A 24,170-nucleotide genomic window follows, 5' to 3' on the forward strand; every position below is an offset into this window, starting at 1 on the left:
GCACGCTGACCCATCGCACTGGCGGCACGCTGACCCATCGCACTGGCGGCACGCTGACCCAACGCACTGGCGGCACGCTGACCCAACGCACTGGCGGCACGCTGACCCATCGCACTGGCGGCACGCTGACCCATCGCACTGGCGGCACGCTGACCCATCGCACTGGCGGCACGCTGACCCATCGCACTGGCGGCACGCTGACCCATCACACTGGCGGCACACTGATGACACTGAATTTTTTTTTTCTGGTACTGGTTTTATATGTATGTGTAAAGGGGGAATGTCTTTGGTCATAAATCAGCTGAGAGGAGCTCAGAAAATGACAGATAATAAGTTACACGCGTTCCTGTTGGACTGACAGAAGGAGCTCAGCGATAGATTCTCAGCTGTTGTCCACTTTCTCTTGTTAGTGGTTTCCTCACGCACTGACCAGCACTCCTGTCCATACAATGGCCGCTGCTGGGGGAGCGTGTGAGCGGACCTGTGCATTAGACAGGCAGGTGTTGGCTGGCAGCAACTCTCCCCACTTGGGCGGAGGTGGTCAAAACAGGCGTCAAAACTGGACTTGTCATGCAAAATGTTTACGAAAGTTTGTGTTGTGCTAAAATTTTGCGACCTTTTTAGGCCACGTTCAGTATTTGGTCAGTATTTTACATTAGTATTTGTAAGCCAAAACCAGGAGTGGGTGATAAATCCAGAAGTGGAGACAGGTTTCTATTATACTTTTCCTCTGATTGTTCCTCTCCTGGATTTGGCTTACAAATGCTGAGGTAAAATACTGACCAAATACTGAACATGTGCACAGGGCCTAAAGGTGGTTTTTTTTTTTTTTTTTTGCTAGAATTTTGGCATAAAACCTTAATGAATTGGGGCCATAGTACTCGCTTAACAGGAGCGTGCTCTGCTCTCTCCCCTGATTACACCGCCCCGATGTCTAGAAGCAGCGTCTGCAGGGAGAATACTGTATAACTTCATTTTCTCCTTGTAGCTCCTCTTCCAATCAGGCTGCACAGGTTTGAGAAGCTGCTTACCTGCAGATTCCCACTATGCATGCAAATACCTGTTTTTTTTTCTAACTGATTCCCTTAAAAGGGTTATCTACTATGAGGACAACCCCTTCTTAAATTATAGGTTTATTTATTTTATCACTGCAAAAGAGTTTAAGAAGAGATTGTCCTAGTAGTGGACCACCCCTTTAAAGAAGCCTCCCATGAAGTGTTTCCCCCCTAAGTCTGTGTATATGTGCACGTTGTGTCAGTGTGTTAACATACTGACTTGTCGCGGTTTTCTCTGGGGTTCCGGGCTGTTCTGCTCCTCTTCCCAGTGATCACTCTACAGTATGGTTTGTGAGGCGGATGTCTCGCTTACAACAAAAGTTCTAGCGCCCCATAAGTTTACGTGGAAAAAGCCACTTCCGGGTCACGCAGAGCGCCGCGTTGGCTGGAGAGGCCGCAGAGCGGTGCTGTATACTCGAGAAGGTGGTGGTAGGAGAGTGTATTAGCACACTGACACTACACTATATACACAGGTTTAGGGGAAAAAATAGTTCATGAGACTCTTCTCACCAGCAAAATATATCCCCTTCCCATAGCACAGTTGATGTTCCTGCAATCAGACCACCTGCGATCATACAAGGGTCCTACAATTACCTATGTACTGGGATTGATGGTGCACATGAGTAATCCCCACTCTGGACATGTGAGTGATGGATTACAATGATGATTCACCCTCCCTGTATTCACCGTTTGCTTATTTTGACCAGATCCCTGTGTGTAGTAGATCAGGGGATGGCCTGGATGTCGCATCCTGTAAGACCTGTAATGGCAGCCATATTGGAAGTCATCTAACTTTACCAGGAAAGATTGCTTAGAGGTTTTTAGAGGAGAATTAAATGAAATTATTATTTTTTTTCCACAGCTTCGATTTAATTTGGATGTCCTAACAAACCCAAGTAATTTGGCCGCCCAGTACACGAACCCCTCCCCCATCGTAATAGAGAAGCTTTCCGCACCTCCGAATATATACACCGACCATTTAGCAGCTGAACATTTTCTCCAGAATTCCCGTTCTCCTGTGTCCTTCAGCATCGTTTCTGAGGAGCGGCTGAACCTCGCTGTCCAGCTTGCAAAGAGGGATGTCAGGCGGAAGCATTTACGGGACAAGGTGGTATCTAAGGAGCAAACACATCCCAAAACCAATGGGGTGTCAGACAGCCGTGACGTGGGTGAGAGGAAGAGGGCGAGCACAGAGCGAGCCACAAGTGGTTCCGTAAAACATGAAGTGACCAGATCTGGGGCCAGAGTGTATGTGTATACCCCACATCGGAGCAGGATAGACACGGGCGTCTCAGACTCGCCTCCGACACGGGATCCTGGTCCTGGAGAAGGATCTCGGAGAGGAATGGACCCCAGTGAGCATGAGGTGAAGCGTCTACAGAAGGAGCTGCACTCTTACATGCAGAAAATTGAAGAACTTGCTCAGAAAGGTCAGCATGGATTGATATTTTGATGAAAATGGTACATTTATAGCAGTTACCTGATATACTTGCTGGGTGGTCTGAGTGTAGATATAGATGGCCTGTTATTTTATGGATGCATCTTATGACTATGAATAAAATGTGAAGAACCCTCTCCAAATTCAGGATGAGACTTGAATTGAATATTTGGATTTAATATATGGCGCGTAATTTTCTGTTTTCTCTTATTTCCTGACCTCTTCCAGAACGCCACAGAGACTCGTTAGATCCACTAGAAGAAGTCAGAGGCCGCATACGCCAGCAGGAGCGAGCCGCACGGTCGGCCCGGATGCTCTATGTCCTACAGCAGCAGGTAATGGCGCTTACAGATGAAGGATGGGGGAGAAGTAGGACTATGCTGATAAATGGTGCATAGAGGAGGCACATAAGCCACAAGAGCTGCAGGCGGGGAACGTGCACCCCTCCCAACAGTGTGCCATAATGGGAATAAATCAGTGATAAACCACCGCACTGAAGGCTGTCCATGCGCATAAAAATAGGAAATAAGACTGGTAATCAAAAGGATCTGTAATGATGTAAGGATCGTACTGTTACCAATAATAACAGCAAAAAACTAGGCTGAAAATAATCAGCACAAATAAGTAGAAACTAGCTCAACGCAGGACTACAAAATCCAGGGCTCTGGGAGGGGGGCACAGAAGAAGCCCTCCTTTTCCCTCATTAAAAATAGAGCTAATACATTTTTAAAGAATACACACCTCTGGTATCGCCCTTTTCTGAAAAGTCTGATCTATCAAAATATAAAATTAACCCGATTGGTAATACCATTAATGAAGAAAATTAAAGAGCGCCAAAATTACTTTTTTTTATCACTGCAATACCTCAAAAAATGCAGTAACAAGGGATCAAAACGTCGCATCTATCCCAAACTGGTATCTATAAAAACGTCATTTCGCCCCGGAAAAAAATAAGCCTTCACACAACTGAAAAATGAATCCTTTACGAGTCTCGGAAAATGGCAACGCAACCCCCAACTTTTTTTTTTTTTTTTAATTCAAACTTCAGATTTTTTTTCACCGTTAAAATACTAAAAAAAACTGTACATTTGGTATCGCCATAGTCGTGCTGATGAGGAAAATCATATTGTAAAGGTATTTTTAACACAAAATGTACACCGTAAAAAAGGGGTTCCCCAAAAGAATTGTTTCTTTTATTTTTTTTCCATAATTTCACTGCACTTGGAATTTTTTCTTCCTGTACACTGAGTGGTGAAATGAGTTGTATCATTCAAAAGTAGAACACGTCCTGTGAAAAACAAGCCTTCAGTATGGGATTAAAGGGGTTATCCAGGTTTTCTATATTGGTGACCCATTCTTAGTATACAGTCGTCCAATATCAGATGGGAGGGGTCCGACCTCTGGCACCCTCGACCAAAGCTGTTTTAGTATCTCTGACGGTCATATGTTGCTGAACAGCACAGCGCCATTGACTGTGAAGTGGCCACTCCTGGGTACTGCAGCTCGGCTTCTAGTGAAGTGAATAGGAGCTGAGCAGTCACTACAGTGTATATGCAGTTTGGGTGCGACAACCGGTCAGTGGGGCTTTCGGAGCCCACGCGAATCTTTATTGTAAGCCTGAAAAACCCCATTAACTGTCACATGAGACCTAGATCATGAGGAGGATTTGCACCCAAACTGTAAACTTTGCTGGTATTGGTAAATCAGACGACTGGCCTGCAGATATTGCATTTTTCTACTTTTGCTATGCAGCATATTGGGGTCTTCTGTTGCTGAAGTAACTGGTAATCCGTTCTGTGAGATGAACTATTAGTGATGCGCAATTGTAAGCTTTTCTGAAGCCCGGGTAGATGCAGATTTTATGCCACCATTCACACTGTGGATCGGCTTATAATGTTGTCACTTTTCTGCTTAATAGGTAAAAGAAATCCAAGAGGACTTAGAGAAGCTGAGCTCCCAGAAAATCAAACCCGCAAAGAAGGTACGGGAATAAGTGACTGCCAAGTGCTCTCCTCTGGTCACAATGTAGGAAAGGGTCACAAAAGACTAATCCTGTGCATCGTACCTCTTCTGTGTCTGATGTTTTCCCTTTAACCTCTCAAGGTCACAGTCATTTTCTTTGTGTCACGACAGCCATGAGTTTTTAATATTTCTGTAGCCATAAGTCGTTCATAGTTATTTTGATGTCAAGAGAACGTGTAGTCTATCAGGCCCTGCCTATAGCATACACAGCTAGTTCACCTTGGGGTCCTTTTTTATGCCTCCCGCTACAGTGGCAATTCATCTTTTCTGGGATTCTGCGGTGGTCAGCGGGGTCTCGCCACTTAGAGGCTGCGGTTTCACTTCACTGCAACGTTGCAGCCCTGAATATCCAGAACAAAAGGGGATCATGGGCAATGCAACAATCTTCAGCTTACACCCACTCCTGACGATGTGGGCGCAGCTACTGTTCTGTACATCTATGGTGCCTATATGGCACATATATGTCATATTACAGCTCTACTACAAACAATGTTTTTTTTGTTTTCTCCTTCCTATCAGACTCGTGCCATGTCTCGACTTGCAACTATTCACCGAGGAGCCATCCGCGCTCTGCAGCTGTTTATCACACAGTTGAATGAACGTGGCGAACAGCAGATTCCCTCCTTCTATAAGGAGCTCGGACACATCATCCGCCAGTTGTCACTCTGCACAGCCAAGCTGGAAACCGGAGGTGATCCCGGTGCTTCCAATCTAATCATCTCCATTCTCCAGCGGGTGGAGGTAACTTCACATTACCATTGTGTGTTATCTGTATAATTTTACAGTCCATGTAATCATAATGTCGAGCTTTTATTTAAAAGCCAAGTGACTATTGATCTTTCAATTTCCAGCCCTTATCACACTATTTTTTTATTCACTCAGGACTTGGATGTTCTTCTTGAAGCTAAAATATCTTCAGATGCAAGGAAGCCATCGTCACATACGGCTGCAAATAAATCTCCACCTGTCCTAAAGGTTTCAAGAAATGCTGCATCACCTGTTAGAGAAGCTTGCTCTCCCCAGCCTGTCCATAAAGAAATCAAGCATCGGGAGGAGAGCCGGTCACGTGTGAGTAGACGTCTTGTGGTTGGTAAGTGATGGGTCTCTTTAGTTTTGCACATTGGATTTCTAATCTTTAGTCTCGAAAATTTTTACTTTGGGGAAACTTTGCTGCAGATGTCTTACAAGTGCTCAGTTAGGCTGGTTTCACACTTGCGTTTTTTTGCGCTGTATTTTAGCGCAAAAAAATGCTTACGTTTTTTCCCCTATACTTTAACATGGGTGCGCATACACATGCGTTTGTACGCATTTGTATGTGCATGCGTTTTTTTGTAGTGTGCGCTCGGGCTCACAAAATGCATCCTGTTGCATTTTTTGTGCGTCCGACTTGCCCCCCAAAAGCAAAACACCCATTATAGTCTATGGGTGCGCATTGTAATTGCGCATTGTGGGTGCGCATTGTAATGCGCACGTATGCGCAAAAAAACATGCGTTTTTTTTTAAACGCACCAAAAAACGCAAGATGCGTTTTTTTCATTCGTTTGTGTGCGCAAAAAACGCGCAGCAAAAAAACGCAAGTGTGAAAGTAGCCTTAGGGAGGTGTATGCCGTTCTACATGAGTGTAATATGCAGTGATGCAAAAGGTACAAATAGAACATCTGTCTCTATCTATATATAATGTACATTTATTCCACATTGCATTACTGTCACATTTACTATATGTATAAATGTTACGTACTTGGGACACATTCTGATCAACATGTGTGAGCCCATCCCCTTAAAATAAGTTGCTCCACTACTTTTATATTGATGACCTATTCCCAGGATAGATGATTAATATCAGATCTGTGGAGGTCTGACTCCCGACTAAGTGGATCTGCAGCACCCAGCTGCATCCACTACAAAGTTGACGGAGGTGTATTGTTCTCTGCAGCTGCCTGTCTGCTGCTGGCGACAAGAGCAGCTGACCAGTGGTGTTGCTGGGTGTCTGACTCACATCAATTTTTTTTTTTTTTTTTTAATATGATTTATCCTAAGCAGTGGAACAAACCATTAACAGGACAACCTCATCCAGATGGTTTCCTACACAAAACCTATTTTCTTCTCTTTGGCCTAATTGGTAGGACTCACCAATATTCTGTTTAACAGCAATGGTCACTACCGCCCTCCACTGTAGGTTGCAAAAAAGTTAGCGCCTCCTGATAAAGCAAAATAAATGTACAATTGTGGATGTGATTGCATTGTAAGAAATTCAGTAATACTCTGCCAGTGCTTAGATGTATATGGATTATTTTCAGTTGTACTACTTCTGTCATTACTATTCAGTTTTGTTCAGTCCCAATTCTATCATCCCAAAGATTGGTGTGAACTACAGCAACAGAACAGCAGAAAAGTCAGGCAAAATTACAGATTTAAATGCAATTTATGGGCTAAGCTTGCTCTATGAATACTGCGATGTGTGCCAGTGCTGGTTACCCATTAGGTCATATAAATGTCCTAAAAGGGGGGCCCTCAATTTAGGACCCCAGTCTGAAATTCGTAACAGAAGTTTTGCAAGAAGCGCATCCTGGTCTGGCAGAATTTCCAGCCATCACACATTAGTATGACCGGCTAATATGTGTAATGCTTCATTTCCCCAGCAGTCGCTGGTCATTGCAGATAGAGAAGCAGGACCTGCAATCACTGGGGTTTATATCTTTAAGGTACCGTCACACTTAGCGATGCACCAGCGATCCCGACAACAATATGGATTGCTGGTGCATCGCTAAGTGGTCGCTAGTGAGCTGCCACACAGGCAGATCTCACCAGCGACATAGCGGCGGTCGGGGGTCGCTACTTACCTGTCAGACGAGGCGATCCTGACGTCCTCCCGCCCACGTGTCGCTCGTCGTCGCCACAGGAAGCTGACAACAAGAAACGTCCCAGGCTGTTCTCGCGCGATCAGCGGGGGGAGCCGGTCGGAGGTAAGAATCACACATAGCGATATCGCTAGCAATATCGCTGCTGCGTCACAAAACCAGTGACGTTACAGCGATATTGCTAGCGATATCGCTTAGTGTAACGGGGCCTTTAGTCACCACTGTCATCTTCTAGATGTGATGTTCCTCCAACATATAAGTGTTAAAGATGAAAACTGCTGTTTCTCTTTCGTCTCATTGGGGGACACAGGAACCGTGGGTGTGTGCTGCTATCACTAGGAGGTTGACACTATGCCATGAAAAAAATGTTAACTCCGCCTCCGCAGTATACACCCCTCCGACCATCTGTAGGACAATCAGTTTTGCTTAGTGTCAGCAGGAGGTAGACAGGGGTCTCTCGCAGACCCATGCCTACCTCAATGTGCGTCGTTGCTTTTCAGGTAGCCATTGAGGGATACAGAGTAGATCTGCTACATCTGTATTCCCACACCGGGATTATGAGTACGGCGTGTACTGCCACCCCGTATCCTCTTGAATCCCACTGGCAGGACCCTAACCGCTAACACGGACTCGTGTTCAGGTGACCGCTCCTGGTCCTGACCTTCGTCTCCCATCACTCGCCCTCCAGAGCCTGATGATCGAGAGAGACGCCCTGCAGAAAAGGTTTGGGACATCAATCTTTTCATGCAGATGACAGACCCCTGTTACAGGGTGAACTGGAGGTAAGAGGCTGCAGCGTTTTATAATCTGCTCACCTGCCGCCCTACGCTGAATGTGACCGCTCTAATCAGCACTCGGGCTTGCAGCCCATAGCTCTATACTTATTTTAAGAGCCAACACTTACTTTCAAGCATGTGGTGCAGCGCGGTTCCAGCCTCCTCCCGTGGCAGCTTTATGGCCCTGGGCTCCAGTAGGAGCCCAGCACGGCCGACGCCAGATTCCGGCTTCTGGCAGGCTCCGCCCCTTCGACTTCCTCTTCTTATACCAGTGCCATCTTGATGCTCCAGGAGGCCGGAGCAGGGCCCCGCCCACCACTTCCAGGCGGGGATTTCATAAAGTTTCTAGGCAGCGGGGGCTGTTCAGCTCGCTCTCTCTTTCTCTCGCCATCCATCTTCAGCCTTCGGGCGGCAGCTTCGGCGGGGACACAGGTCGTGGGTATGTGAGTACTGCACTACAGGTTACTCCCTCACTCCGCTTTCTACCCCCGACGGTCGGCACCAAGTAAAGCCTGTCAGTATGCCCAAGGGAGAGTAGTCCCGCTCCTCATCTGCTTCAGCGACCTTGGTCAAATATTTTGTATGTACCAAATGCAATGTCAGGCTTCCTTCAGGTCAGTCCTCTCCACTCTGCTTAGATTGCTGCAGAACCATGGTGTCACCTACACTAGAGAGCAGGTGCAGCCCCCCCCCCCACCTTGCCTGCTAGAGCTCCCGCATTATCCCTGGAGCAGGAGGAAGCCACCCTGCCTGCCACCCAGGGGCCATCCATCGCCACGGGAGACAGTGGGTGTCCAGGATGGGCCTATTCCTTATCTGTCTGTGGCCGACCTTACCAAGGTATCACAGACCTTGGTAACGGTGCATGACAGATTGCCACTTCAGACTCCAGTGGACACAGGAGCATCAAATGAGCCTCCTTTTGGGCCTTCTAGAGGCCATAAAAGGTTTAGACAGGACCACCAATCCAAGTCCCCTTCTCACTCCATCTCACCGCCAGAATTCCTCTGGCCATCTGCCTCCTCCTGGGCCTCATCCCCGGAATCAGGTGAGGCATTATCAGAGACACACTCAGAGGAGGGTTCTGAGTACGGGCCAGAACAGTCCCAGGGCGTCAGGGATATGGTTCAGGGTCTTATTGCCGCAGTCAATGAGACTTTTAACATTGGGGACGCTACATCAAAGCCTAATGATCAGGCTTTTTCATTTAAGCGTCATAAGTCCCCCTCTAGGGTCTTCGCCTCCCACCAGGATTTTGAGGAGGTGTTGGCCAGGGAAAGGGAAAACCCAACCAGGCGGTTTCAGAGGGGAAGTCGCTTTGGGATTCTATATCCTTTCCCTCCAGATCTCACCGCCAACTGGACCGCCTCCCCTTCGGTGGATCCACCAGTGTCCAGACTCCCTACCAATACAGTCCTTCCACTCTCCAGTCAGGCAGCCCTAAATGATCCCAATGATAGGAGGATAGAATCTCTGGCAAAATCCGCCTTTGAGGCAGCAGCCGCTACATTGTGTCCAGCCTTAGCCTGGGTAGCTAAGCTGTTACAGAATGGGCCAAGCAGCTTAGGCAGGGCATATTGGCCGAGGCACCACCAGCGGAACTGGCGGAATTCGCAGATGAAATCTCTCATGCCGGGAGGTATATGGTATCAGCAGCCCTGGATGCCGCGTCTTGCTCAGCTCAAGCATCCAGTAACATGGTAGCCGTCCGGCGGATGGTCTGGCTAAAGGCTTGGCAGGTTGATTTGTCCTCAAAGAAATCACTGACTAATCTGCCGTTTCAGGGTGCCCGACTCTTTGGGTCAATGTTAGATCAAATCATTAAGGATGCAACGTAGGGTACAAGCTCCCTTCTCCCTCAGGCCAAGCCTCGTCGATATGTTTTCAAACGTAGGGCTCAGCCCTTTCAGCCCTCTCGCCGTGCCCCAGCAACAGGCACTTATGCTCAGGGCCCACAGAGGTCACAGGCATCTAGAGATAGGAGGAGGGTATCCTTTCGGGCCACCCCTTCATGGCATTCCCGCAGTTCCAATAGCAGAGCTACCAGGTCAGGGCCGAGCAGAGCCACCAGCCTGACGCCGGCAGGGAGTCCAACTCCCTTCCCAGTACCTCTCCCAGACTAGGAGGCCGCCTTCTCCTCTTCAGAGATGTCTGGCAGAGTTCAGTAGAGGATATCTGGGTAAAGGAGGTGGTATCCACAGGATGCAAGATAGACTTTAATGCGCTTCTGCGAGATCGTTTCTTTCTATCGCAACCACCAAAAGACGCTGCTATGGCTCTAGATATTTTTGCGGCAATCGACTCTCTCCTCAACGCAGGAGTAATCGTCCCCGTTCCTGAACAGGAACGTTTTACCGGCTTTTACTCAAAACTGTTTGTGATACCAAAAAAGGATGGCTCAGTTCGTCCCATACTAGACCTCAAAAGGCTAAACAGATGTGTCCGCTTACGCCATTTCAGGATGGAGTCTATTCGGTCGGTAATTACGTCTATGGAGGATCAGGAATTCCTATGTGCCATAGATATCCGGGATGCCTACCTGCACGTCCCCATTTTTCAGGGACATCAAAGGTTTCTGCGTTTTGCTGTCCAAAACCAGCATTTCCAGTTTGTGGCCCTGCTATTCGGGCTGGCAACAGCCCCCAGAATTTTTACAAAGATTATGGCAGCAATGGTAGCTATATTAAGGTTCAGAGGTATAGTATTAGTACCGTATCTCAACGATATACTCGTCAAAGCGCCCTCCTTCGCTCAGGCCCGGGAAAACCTAGCGGTGTTTCTAAACACTCTATCCTGGTTTGGTTGGATCGTAAACAGGGAGAAATCTAACCTATCGCCAACACAACACCTAGAATTCTTAGGGATGATAATCGACACCCGCCGCTCCAGGGTCTTTCTCCCAGAAAGAAAGTGGATTACCCTCCAGCAGGGAATTCGCTCTCGGTTAAAATTCCGGCTTCCATCCTTTCACGCTGCCAGGAGAGTCCTGGGGAGGATGGTGGCAGCCTCAGAGGCAATACCATTTGCCCTGTTCCGTTCCAGGATACTGCAGAGGAACATCCTCCGTCAGTGGGACAGGTCCATCTCTTCGCAGGCTCGCCCCTTCCTCCCTTCCATTCAGACCAGGGAGTCCATCAAGTGGTGGCTGACCTCCCTCCTCGTTCAGCTGGGACAGCCTTTTCCCCCTGTCCACTGGAAGGTGGTAACTACAGATGCCAGTCTCCTGGGCTGAGGTGCGGTATTCCGTCACCTGACGGTCCAGGGACGATGGTCAAGGCGAGAATCCTCACTATCAAACAACATTCTAGAACTGAGGGCAGTCATTCTAGAACTGAGGGCGGTCTTTCTAGCACTCCTACATTGGGAAACATACCTCAACAACCAGCCAGTCCGGATTCAAACGGACAATGCCACGGCGGTGGCATACATCAATCACCAAGGGGGAACCAGGACTCCCGGCCGAGGTATCCAGAATCTTCAACTGGGTGGAAACCGCAATTCCGGCAGTTTACATTCCCGGCACAAACAACACGGCCGCCAACTTCCTCAGTCGGGAAGGGCTCGCTGCAGGAGAATGGTCCTTACATCAGGACGTGTTCCGTCAGATATGCCAGCTATGGGGGACTTCAGATGTGGACCTCCTGGCATCGTGACAGAACAGAAGGGTCCTACTGTTTGTCTCAAGATACCGCGATCCTCTAGCAATAGGGGTCGACGCGCTGGTCATTCCCTGGACACAGTTCAGACTCCCTTACCTGTTCCCTCCCTTCCTCTCCTGCCCAGACTGCTAAAGAAGATCAAGGCGGAAGGGGTGCCGGTCATATCGATCGCCCCGTACTGGCCCAGGAGGGCCTGGTTCGCAGAAATTATCAGTATTCTCGCAGGCACCCCCTGGAGACTCCCCGACAGACCAGATCCCCTGGCTCAGGGGCCGTTTTACCACCCAAATTCTCGGCTGCTCAATTTGACGGCATGGCTGTTGAAACCACAATACTGAGAGCAGCGGGATTTTAGGACTGAGTCATTAGTACAATAATAATAATAATAATAATTTTTATTTATATAGCGCCAACATATTCCGCAGCACTTTACAATTAAGCGGGGACATGTACAGACAATAAATTCAATACAAGTTAAGACAATTCAAACAATGACATTAGGAGTGAGGTCCCTGCTCGCAAGCTTACAATCTACAAGGAAATGGGGGGACACAGTAGGTGAGAAATGCTTGTTAATTCAGGTCTGGCAATTATAATAGGGATTTTCATATAAAGCTGCATGATCCGGTCATCAGCCCGTGTGTTTAAGTGCAATAGACAAGTATCAAGTGCAGTTATCATGTGCATGAAGGGTGTGGAGACAGATGAATAGTAGGGTGCAGATTCAGAATAATATTTGGAAGGAGGGAACAGGGCAAAGTTAGCTTGCTGAGTAGTTGATGTGATAGGCTTCTTTGAAGAGATGGGTTTTCAAAGCGCGCTTGAATAGGTCAGGGCTAGGTATCAGTCTGATCGTCTGGGGAAGTGCATTCCAGAGAGCTGGAGCAGCACGAGAGAAGTCTTGGAGACGGAGGTGCGAGGTTCGGATTACGGGGGATGTTAGTCTTAGGTCATTTGTAGAACGGAGGGCACGTGTAGGGCGATAGACAGAGATGAGAGAGGAGATATAAGGCGGTGCAGAACAGTGGACAGCTTTGTGGGTGAGAGAGATGAGTTTATACTGGACCCTGTAGCGAATAGGTAGCCAGTGTAATGACTGGCACAAGATGGAGGCATCGGTGAAGCGGCTGGACAGAAATATGACCCTGGCTGCTGCATTCAAGATGGATTGGAGAGGAGAAAGTTTGGTAAGAGGGAGACCGATCAGAAGAGAGTTGCAGTAGTCCAGACGAGAATGAATAAGAGCGACAGTAAGAGTCTTAGCAGTTTCAAAGGTGAGAAAAGGTCGGATTCTGGAGATGTTTTTAAGATGCAGGTGACAAGAGCGACTGAGTGATCGGATGTACGGAGTAAAGGAAAGTTCAGTGTCGAATATGACCCCAAGACAGCGGGCATGCTGCTTGGGAGTTATGGTTGAACCCTCCAGGGTTATTTCGATGTTAGGTAGAGTGAGGTTAGTAGAGGGGAGAAACACAAGAAGTTCAGTTTTAGAGAGATTTAGTTTCAGATAGAGGGAGGACATGATGCTAGAGACAGCAGACAGACAATCCTTGGTATTTTGAATTAGGGTAGGGGTGATGTCAGGGGAAGAAGTGTATAATTGGGTGTCATCAGCATAGAGATGATACTGGAACCCAAATCTGCTGATTGTTTGTCCAATAGGGGCAGTGTATAAAGAGAAGAGGAGGGGGCCTAGGACTGAGCCCTGCGGGACCCCGATAGTAAGGGGACGAGAAGAGGAAGAGGAGCCGGAAAAAGATACAGTGAAGGAGCGGTCAGAGAGGTAGGAGGAGAACCAGGAGAGGGCTGTGTCCTTGAGGCCTATAGAGCGGAGCATAGTGAGGAGGAGCTGGTGATCCACAGTGTCAAATGCGGCAGAGAGATCCAGGAGAATCAGCAGGGAGCAATGACCTTTCGATTTAGCTGTTATTAAATCATTAGAGACTTTAGTGAGGGCAGTTTCAGTAGAGTGTAAAGAGCGGAAACCAGATTGTAAGGGGTCGAGAAGAGAGTTATCCGAGAGATAGCGGATTAGACGGGAGTGGACCAGGCGTTCCAGGAGTTTAGAGATGAAGGGAAGGTTAGAGACAGGTCTGTAGTTAGCAGTGCAGTTCTGGTCCAGGGATGGCTTTTTAAGTAAAGGGGTTATGATGGCATGTTTAAATGAGGAGGGAAATATACCTGAAGAAAGAGAGAGGTTAAATATTTTAGTCAGGTGAGTGGTGACCACTGGTGAGAGAGACTGCAGGAGCTGTGAAGGAATAGGGTCACTGTTGCAGGTTGTAGGCCGAGCAGAAGCGAGGAGCTTGGAAACTTCTTCTTCTGAAACAGGCTCAAAGATGTCTAGTGAGCTTGAGGTGCGGCAGGGAAGGGGATCCAGGCACTGAGGAGATAGGGCTGAGATATCCTGATGGATGTGGTTGATTTTTTCTAGGAAATAAGTGGCCAGATCCTCACCGCTGAGGTTGGTGATGGGGGCCTGTACTTTAGGTTTCAGGAGGGAGTTTAAGGTTTCAAAAAGTCGTCTTGGGTTGTTGGATAGTGAGGTGATGAGGGTGGTGAAGTAGGATTGTTTGGCCAGATGAAGGGCAGAGTTATAGGTTTTGAGCATGAACTTATAGTGGATGAAGTCTTCTGCTAAGAGAGATTTTCTCCACTGCCGCTCTGCACACCTCGAGCAGCGCTGAAGAGAGCGTGTTTGCGTTGTGTGCCAGGGCTGCTTTTGTCTGTGTTGGGTCTTTCTGCGTATAGAAGGTGCTGCTTCATCTAGGGCATTCTTCAGTGTATTATTGAAGTGTGACAATGCTATGTCTGGACAGGAGAGGGTGGAGATGGGGGCTAAAGATGTGTGGAGATTGTCCCTAAGCTGTTGGGTATTAATGGTACGTGTATTCCGATAAGTGTGGTAAGTGGGGGTGTCCCGGGTGAGGAGACAATTCTTGACAGAGAAGGAAAGAAGGTTGTGGTCCGAGAGCGGGAGAGGTGAATTAGTAAAGTTGTGCAGCGAGCCGGGACGGGAGAAAACCAGGTCCAGAGTATTCCCGTCCTCATGTGTAGGAGAATTAGTAAACTGTGAGAGGCCGAATGAAGAAGTTAGAGAAAGAAGATGAGAGGCAGACTGGGAGAGCGGATCATTGATGGGGATGTTAAAGTCTCCCATGATGAGGGTGGGGATGTCACAGGACAGAAAGTGAGTAAGCCAGGTGGTGAAGTGGTCTAGAAACTGGCGGGAGGAGCCTGGAGGGCGATAAACGACCGCCACTCGTAAGGAGAAGGGCTTAAAGAGTCTGACGGCGTGGACTTCAAAGGAAGGAAATGTAAGTGATGGAACCGGGGGGATGACCTGGAAAGCACATTGTGATGAAAGGAGCAAACCAACACCTCCACCCTGTCTGTTCTCAGGTCTGGGGGTATGTGAAAATATCAGCCCACCAAACGAGAGAGCGGCAGCAGCGGTGGTGTCTGAATGCTGGATCCAGGTTTCTGTAATAGCCAGAAGGTTAAGGGAATTAGAGAGAAAAAGATCGTGAATGTAAGTCAGTTTGTTACACACAGACCGTGCATTCCAGAGAGCACATTGGAAAGTGAGAGGAGAAGGCATGCACTGAATGTTAATAAGATTAGCAGGGTTTCTATATGCAGCTGGAGAAGAGTAATGTATGCTGGTGGAGGGAGGCCCAGGGTTGGGGGAGATGTCACCTGCAACTATTAAAAGGAGAAAAAACAGAAAAAGCAGGTGGTGGGATGATTTGTATGAACGTTTTGAGTGCTGCATGGAGGTTTTGGATGGTTTGGTGTGGGTAAGAAATGTCAATAGAGCCTCAGAGTTAAACATGGAAGAGGGGAAAAGGGAGGGGTGGATATGCAGAGAGTGCACAGAATGTGTAAAAGGGCAGGCGAGTTGTTAAAAAGCAGAAGTGAAGACAAATAAGCAGCAGGTTGATATGATCAATGCATATTTAGTACAACTGACCAAGAAGCAAGCGTGCATGAAAAACTTATGCACCTTACCTGTCTCCTGCCCTGTCCAACTGCATTGTCTAACTGCAAAACACTTTATCCTGTTGCACGCGTAAGCCCGCACGCGTGCTATCCCAGCCAGAGCTAAATATATATGAAATGAAATGTCTGCTAGCTTCAGCCACCAAAAGGCCACAATCAGTAATTAACCAATTAGCACAAGGCCAGAGCAGGCATTACTATGCAGGGTAAATAACTAACGCTGGACAAGGCCATCAAACTGAGAAAGGGAAAAAAAAAAAAAAAAAAAAAAAAAAAAAACACCCTTTCTACACTTCAAAGCAGAAACCAAATAGAAAAAAAAATAAAGACCCACCACAGGAGTGATGGAATGAAATACCATAAAAATATCTGGCACTATATGATGCAGTTCACACTTGTCAGACAGCACACATGGATGATGGAATGAAATACCATAAAAATATCTGGCACTATATGATGCAGTTCACACTTGTCAGACAGCACACATGGATGATGGAATGAAATACCACAGGAGTGATGGAATGAAATACCATAAAAATATCTGGCACTATATGATGCAGTTCACACTTGTCAGACAGCACACATGGATGATGGAATGAAATACCATAAAAATATCTGGCACTATATGATGCAGTTCACACTTGTCAGACAGCACACATGGATGATGGAATGAAATACCACAGGAGTGATGGAATGAAATACCATAAAAATATCTGGCACTATATGATGCAGTTCACACTTGTCAGACAGCACACATGGATGATGGAATGAAATACCATAAAAATATCTGGCACTATATGATGCAGTTCACACTTGTCAGACAGCACACATGGATGATGGAATGAAATACCACAGGAGTGATGGAATGAAATACCATAAAAATATCTGGCACTATATGATGCAGTTCACACTTGTCAGACAGCACACATGGATGATGGAATGAAATACCACAGGAGTGATGGAATGAAATACCATAAAAATATCTGGCACTATATGATGCAGTTCACACTTGTCAGACAGCACACATGGATGATGGAATGAAATACCATAAAAATATCTGGCACTATATGATGCAGTTCACACTTGTCAGACAGCACACATGGATGATGGAATGAAATACCATAAAAATATCTGGCACTATATGATGCAGTTCACACTTGTCAGACAGCACACATGGATGATGGAATGAAATACCATAAAAATATCTGGCACTATATGATGCAGTTCACACTTGTCAGACAGCACACATGGATGATGGAATGAAATACCTGTGTGAAGAAGAGAAGAGAGGAACATCAGCTTCAATGCATTGTCTAACTGCAAAACACTTTATCCTGTTGCACTTAATATCTGTTGCACGCGTAAGCCCGTACAATGATCCAAGCTAGGAAGCCATCCTCTTCCAGGGTCTAATATCGAGCCTGGAAGGCCTATTTTGGCCGGTGTGAGTCTAAACACATCACACCTATGCCCTGTTCCCTACCATCTGTCCTAGCTTTTCTCCAGGCAGGGATTAGATGTCGATATGGCCCTAAGTTCCTTGAAAAGCAAGGTATCGGCTGTTTCCTATTCTTTTTCAAAAGAATTTGGCCTCCCGCTTACAGGTTAAGACCTTTCTGCAAGGGGTGGCACATGCAGCCCCTCCTTACAGATCACCAGTGGCTCCATGGGATCTTAACTTAGGTCTGGGAAGCCTTGATGGATTCACCCTTTGAACCCCTTCAGGAAGCTCCCATGTCTTTGTTGTCCTGGAAGGTGGTATTTCTCGTAGCCATCACCTCTATTAGGTGGGTTTCAGAATTAGCGGCATTCTCCTGTCGCCCTCCATTCTTAATTATACACCAGGACAAGGTTGTTTTGCGGCCTCCTCCTGACTTTCTTCCCAAGGTGGTATCTGCCTTCCACCTGAACGAGGATATAATCCTTCCGTCAATTTATCTGCTCCAACCCATCCTCTGGAGCGTTCTTTGTATAAGCTAGACCTGGTCAGGGCGATAAGGGTCTATCTGGCCAGGACCGCTCCCTTCAGGAAGGCAGACTCACTTTTTGTTATCCCCAATGGGGTGAGAAGAGGCCTTCCGGCCTCTCAGGCAACAATTGCCTGCTGGATCAGAATGGCAATTCTGGAAGCCTACCAGGTGAATGACAGGGTGTCCCCTGCTGGGGTCAAGGCCCATTCAAGCCGGGCGGTACCCAATAGGGTGTCAGCCATGCAGTTGTGCAAGGCAGCCACATGGTCGTCCGTGCATACTTTTTAAAGGTTCTATAAGGTCCATACCTATGCTTCAGCGGACGCCAGCCTAGGCAGAAGAATCTTGCAGGTGGCAGTGGTGAGTTCTCCGACCTGAAGGAAGTTTGTCTTCTCCCACCCCAGGGACTGCTTTTGGACGTCCCACGGTTCCTGTGTCCCCCAATGAGACGAAAGAGAAAACAGGATTTTGGTTGCTTACTGTAAAATCTGTTTCTCAGAATCTTCCTTGGGGGACACAGCGCCCTCCCATGATTTTATTGCTTGTAATGAATATATGATGACTTGCATGATAATGTCTCCTACTGCTTTTTCACTAACTGATTGTCCTACAGCCGGTCGGAGGGGTGTATACTGCGGAGGCGGAGTTAACATTTTTTTCATGGCATAGTGTCAACCTCCTAGTGACAGCAGCACACACCCATGGTTCCTGTGTCCCCCAATGAAGACTCTGAGAAACAGATTTTACGGTAAGCAACCAAAATCCTGTTTTTTCCATTTCCTTTATACAGATGACCCTCCTGAATCGATGCACGCTGCAGTGCAAACAGAACCTCCCCTAACACAACAGCCATCTACTCCAGAGAGACGATCGGCTCTACGATCAGGTCTAGAAGTCTTAATTCAAGCCGGACACCTGAAAGGGCTGCACAGAAGCACCATGGGGCAGAACAAGAGCAGAGGAGTGCTGATTCCCCAGAGGCCAAAGGTACAAAGCGCACGGCTCTTAAAGGGAAATGCCAGCGTTGATGGCAGGTCTGTTTTATTAAGTGCAAGTATACACCATGAATAATTCTGGAGCATCTTTTTGTCAAACGGGACTGATTGGACAATGTTAGGATGCAGTCAGACTGCGGTATAAATTGGACCGAGATCAAAATGCAGTGCACGGACTTGCTGGCTGCTGTCCTGACCCGTGCGTGATCACTTCATGAATTTCTATGGAGCTGTTACCCTCTGGTCAAGAGAGCCGCCGGCCAGTCTGTGCACTGCATTCAGATTTAGTAATGTTAGAAAATGCCTCCAATTAGAAATGTAGTATAGTTTTTCTGATTCACAAATGAGTTCAGATAACGTGTTATCCAAGTATCGTGGGCGTGCTCGAATAGTATGTTCGAGTCCCTGCAGTTGCATTTGTTGTGGCTGAAAGAACAAACGGGCAATGAATAATGCAGCCGTTAGGACTTGAACATATTATTCGACCACGCCCAAGGTACTCTTACAACACACGAGTATGCTCTGCTAACACCTTATCCGAGCACATTCCCTCATCACTAATCCGCTATGTCTCTTTCCTCATGTGCAGGCATTGCAGGACTTTAGGTATCCAGGGTTATGACCACTAGTAACTAACTAACTGTCACTATATCAGTGGTCATAACCATGGATACCTAAGGTCCTGCATGGGAAAGAGACATAGCGAATCAGAAAAATGTTTTCTAATTGGAGGTATTTGTTATTATTATTACACCTACATATTGGGATAGGATCTTGGAGATGGGAATACCCCTTTAAAGCCTCCTTCACATGTCTGTGTAAATCATGTACATGAAAAATGGTACCGGTGTCATCTGTGTGTCCATTTTTCCTATCAGTGTCATCAGTATTTCACCCGTATGGATAAAAGAAAAAAAGAAATTACAAAGTTTAATTATAGTGGTTTGAAAAAACCACTATATTGTAATCCGAACGCTGCTAACTTATTCTTCTTCTTCTTATTATTATTAAGTTGATTTCCGCAATTAATGCGGCCCGAACCGCTACACGCACAGACTCCGTTGAGGTGTCGTTTCGAAGCCAGTGTCCATGAGAGGTGTGCTAATTATTTTTCGTGTCGATCGGATTTGTAGTTTTTGCGCAATTTGCGTTTGAAAATTTTTTTTCCCGTCTTTGGAATGCACTGTCTCAATGCATTTGAATGGGAAATGGCAAAACATGCCCTGAGGCGATTGAAATGGCAGTTGAGCTCATTGATATGCGCAGGCAGATCCAGTTACTATGCCAACGCCTACGAACGTCACATGACCTCTCCAAGACAGAGCTTCTGCCACATAATATCAGCTCTTAAAGCAAAACCCACAGCACAAATGCAAATCTAGCTTCATTACATGACGCATGCCCCTGAGAGAGAATGTGCGCCAAAGTGGATTTAGAAGCCCAGTGAGCCACCCTGGCTCTTAAAGGGCCGACGCGCCAAAGTGATTCTTAAAGGGCCGGCGCGCCAAATCGAAAGCTGAGTGACCCAAGGCTCCAAATCGGAGGCTGATAGACCCTGGCCTACAAAAAGGAGGCTGAGCCACCCTGGCATCCAAATCGGACCCAGAGTGGCCCCGCCCACCAAATCGGACCCAGAGTGGCCCCGCCCACCAAATCGGACCCAGAGTGGCCCCGCCCACCAAATCGGACCCAGAGTGGCCCTGCCCACCAAATCGGACCCAGAGTGGCCCCGCCCACCAAATCGGACCCAGAGTGGCCCCGCCCACAAAATCGGACCCTGAGTGGCCCCGCCCACAAAATTGGACCCTGAGTGGCCCCACCCACAAAATCGGACCCTAAGGGGCCCCACCCACAAAATCGGACCCTGAGGGGCCCCACCCACAAAATCGGACCCTGAGGGGCCCCGCCTACAAAATTGAACCCTGAGGGGCCCCAGCCACAAAATTGAACCCTGAGGGGCCCCGCCTACAAAATTGAACCCTGAGGGGCCCCGCCTACAAAATTGAACCCTGAGGGGCCCCGCCTACAAAATTGAACCCTGAGGGGCCCCGCCTACAAAATTGAACCCTGAGGGGCCCCGCCTACAAAATTGAACCCTGAGGGGCCCCAACCACAAAATCGATCCCTGAGGGGCCCAACCACAAAATCGATCCCTGAGGGGCCCCGGCCAAAAAATTGGACCCTGAGGGGCCCCGGCCAAAAAATTGGACCCTGAGGGGCCCCGGCCAAAAAATTGGACCCTGAGGGGCCCCGGCCACAAAATTGAACCCTGAGGGGCCCCGGCCACAAAATTGAACCCTGAGGGGCCCCGGCCACAAAATTGAACCCTGAGGGGCCCCGGCCACAAAATTGAACCCTGAGGGGCCCCGCCTACAAAATTGAACCCTGAGGGGCCCCGCCTACAAAATTGAACCCTGAGGGGCCCCGCCTACAAAATTGAACCCTGAGGGGCCCCGCCTACAAAATTGAACCCTGAGGGGCCCCGCCTACAAAATTGAACCCTGAGGGGCCCCGCCTACAAAATCGATCCCTGAGGGGCCCAACCACAAAATCGATCCCTGAGGGGCCCCGGCCAAAAAATTGGACCCTGAGGGGCCCCGGCCAAAAAATTGGACCCTGAGGGGCCCCGGCCAAAAAATTGGACCCTGAGGGGCCCCGGCCAAAAAATTGGACCCTGAGGGGCCCCGGCCAAAAAATTGGACCCTGAGGGGCCCCGCCCACAAAATTGGACCCTGAGGGGCCCCGGCCAAAAAATTGGACCCTGAGGGGCCCCGCCCACAAAATTGGACCCTGAGGGGCCCCGCCCACAAAATTGGACCCTGAGGGGCCCCGCCCACAAAATTGGACCCTGAGGGGCCCCGCCCACAAAATTGGACCCTGAGGGGCCCCGCCCACCAATTCGGACCCTGAGGGGCCCCGCCCACAAAATTGGACCCTGAGGGGCCCCGCCCACCAATTCGGACCCGGAGGGGCCCCGCCCACTAAATCGGATTCTGAAAGGCCCCAACCACAAAATCGGACCCTGAGGGGCCCCAACCACAAAATCGGACCCTGAGGGGCCCCGCTGACCAAATTGAACTCTGAGGGGCCCCACTCACCAAATCGGACCCTGAGTGGCCCCGCCCACCAAATCGGACCCTAAGGCTGGTTTCACATTTGCGTTTTTTGGCGCTGGAAAAAAACGCATACCTGCGCATGCGTTTTTTCCCCTATATTTAACATGGGTGCGCATACCTGCGCGCTGGTAAGCGCATGTATGCGATTTTCATGCGCTGCGTTTTTTTGGGGTGTGCGTTGGTATTTTCCAGACGCAGCATGTTGCATTTTTTGGCCCTGCAAAAAAGCGCATGCGCACATATGCGCACGTTTTGCGCTAAAAATGGCCATTATAGCCTATGGATGCGCATATGTGCGCACTGGCATGCTCATGTATGCGTTTTTTTGCATATGCGTTTTTTTTTTTTAACCATGGAATTTAGGGGTTTGGGTTAGAGTTAGGGTTAGTTAAGGGGGTTTAGGGTTAGGGTTATGGTCAGGGTTGGGGTTTGGGTCAGGGTTAGGGTTAAGTATGGTTTGGTTAAGAGTTAGGGTCAGGGTTAGGGTCAGGATTAGGGTTAAGTATGGTTTTGGTTAGGGTTAGGGTCAGGGTTAGGGTTAGGGTCAGGGTTAGGGTCAGGATTAGGGCTAAGTATGGTTTTGTTAAGGATTAGGGTCAGGGTTAGGGTCAGGATTAGGGTTAAGTATGGTTTTGTTAAGGGTTAGGGTCAGGGTTAGGGTCAGGGTTAGGGTCAGGGTTAGGGTTAAGTATGGTTTTGTTAAGGATTAGGGTCAGGGTTAGGGTCAGGATTAGGGTTAAGTATGGTTTTGTTAAGGGTTAGGGTCAGGGTTAGGGTCAGGATTAGGGTTAAGTATGGTTTGGTTAAGGGTTAGGGTCAGGGTTAGGGTTAGGGTCAGGGTTAGGGTTAAGTATGGTTTTGTTAAGGGTTAGGGTTAGGGTCAGGGTTAGGGTCAGGGTTAGGGTTAGGGTCAGGGTTAGGGTTAGTTAGGGTTTAGGGTTTGGGTTAGGGTTAAGTATGATTTGGTTAAGGGTTAGGGTCAGGGTTAGGGTTAGGGTCAGGGTTAGGGTTAGTAAAGTCATGGTTTGGGTAGTGTGAGGGGCCACCTAAAAATGTTGGAAAAAAACGCAAACGCGGTAAAAACGCACTAAAAACGCATACAAACGCATAAAAACGCTGCGTTTTTTTTCATGCATGCTCATAAAAATGCTTGAAAAAAACGCAGCAGTTGTATGCTTATGTATGCGTTTTTTCAATGCGTTTTTTTGCGGGAAAAACGCGCTGCAAAAAAAAGCAAGTGTGAAACTAGCCTAAGGGGCCCCACCCACAAAATCGGGCCCTGAGGGGTCCCACCCACAAAATCGGACCCTGAGGCCAAAGTGGCCCCTGAGAGGCACCCACAGTTAAAACGGATCCTGAGTTGAAAGTCTTGCAGGGGCAGCAGGCAAGTCTCTCTTAAAGGGGCAGCCCGGGCACCATTTCAAACCACTATCTGTACTTCCTTCAGGAAATACACATCTAGTTCTTCTTATTATTATTCAGTTGATTTCCGCAATTAATGCGGCCCGAACCGCTATACGCACAGACTCCTTTTAGGTGTCGTTTCGAAGCCAGCGTCCATGAGTGGTGTGCTAAGTATTTTTCGTGTCAATCGGATTTGTAGTTTTTGCGCAATTTGCGTTTGAATTTTTTTTTCCCGTCATTGGAATGCATTGTCTCAATGCTTTTCAATGGGAAAATGTTGCCACAGTCAAAACATGCCCTGAGGCGATTGAAATGGCAGTTAAGCTCATTGATATGCGCAGGCAGACCAAGTTACTATGCCAACGCCTACGAACGTCACATGACGCCCCCAGGACAGAGTTTCTGGCAGATAATATCAGCTCTTAAAGCGAAACCCACAGCACAAATGCAAATCTAGCTTCATCACATGACGCATGTCCCTGAGAGAGAATGTGCGCCAAAGTGGATTTAGAAGCCCAGTGAGCAAAACTAGCTCTTAAAGGGCTGACGCGCCAAAGTGATTCTTAAAGGGCCGGCGCACCGAAATGAGTCTTAAAGGGCTGGCGCGCCAAATCGAAAGCTGAGTGACCCCAGGCTCCAAATCGGAGGCTGAGCCGCCCCGGCCTCCAAATCGGAGGCTGAGCCGCCCCGGCCTCCAAATCGGAGGCTGAGCCGCCCCGGCCTCCAAATCGGAGGCTGAGCCGCCCCGGCCTCCAAATCGGACCCAGAGTGGCCCCGCCTGTTGTAGAAATTTATATGGGTAGATTTAACCCTGTGCGTACTGTGGCCTGCCCAAATTAGACAGAGTCTTATTGAGCGCTCAACTGGAAGAAAAG

General features: G+C 48.1%; 1 protein-coding gene across 2 annotated transcripts in view; it reads left to right on the plus strand.

Moving 5' to 3' along the window:
• Nucleotides 1-24,170, plus strand: part of KIAA0753 (KIAA0753 ortholog) — a 59,410-nt gene that overhangs the window by 1,478 nt on the left and 33,762 nt on the right. For both annotated transcript variants that reach the window (XR_012228895.1, XM_073565563.1), the window contains exons 2-7: nt 1,918-2,485; nt 2,722-2,828; nt 4,412-4,474; nt 5,035-5,256; nt 5,398-5,605; nt 18,571-18,767. Coding sequence is in view for 1 of the 2 variants with exons in the window: in XM_073565563.1 (XP_073421664.1) it covers nt 1,918-2,485; nt 2,722-2,828; nt 4,412-4,474; nt 5,035-5,256; nt 5,398-5,605; nt 18,571-18,767 (1,365 nt within the window). In the remaining variant the exon portion in view is untranslated. The remainder of the gene's footprint in view (nt 1-1,917; nt 2,486-2,721; nt 2,829-4,411; nt 4,475-5,034; nt 5,257-5,397; nt 5,606-18,570; nt 18,768-24,170) is intronic.

This window comes from Dendrobates tinctorius, unplaced genomic scaffold (genome assembly GCF_039654945.1).
Source record: "Dendrobates tinctorius isolate UK_male_01 unplaced genomic scaffold, ASM3965494v1 ptg000016l, whole genome shotgun sequence".
NCBI lineage: Eukaryota > Metazoa > Chordata > Amphibia > Anura > Dendrobatidae > Dendrobates > Dendrobates tinctorius.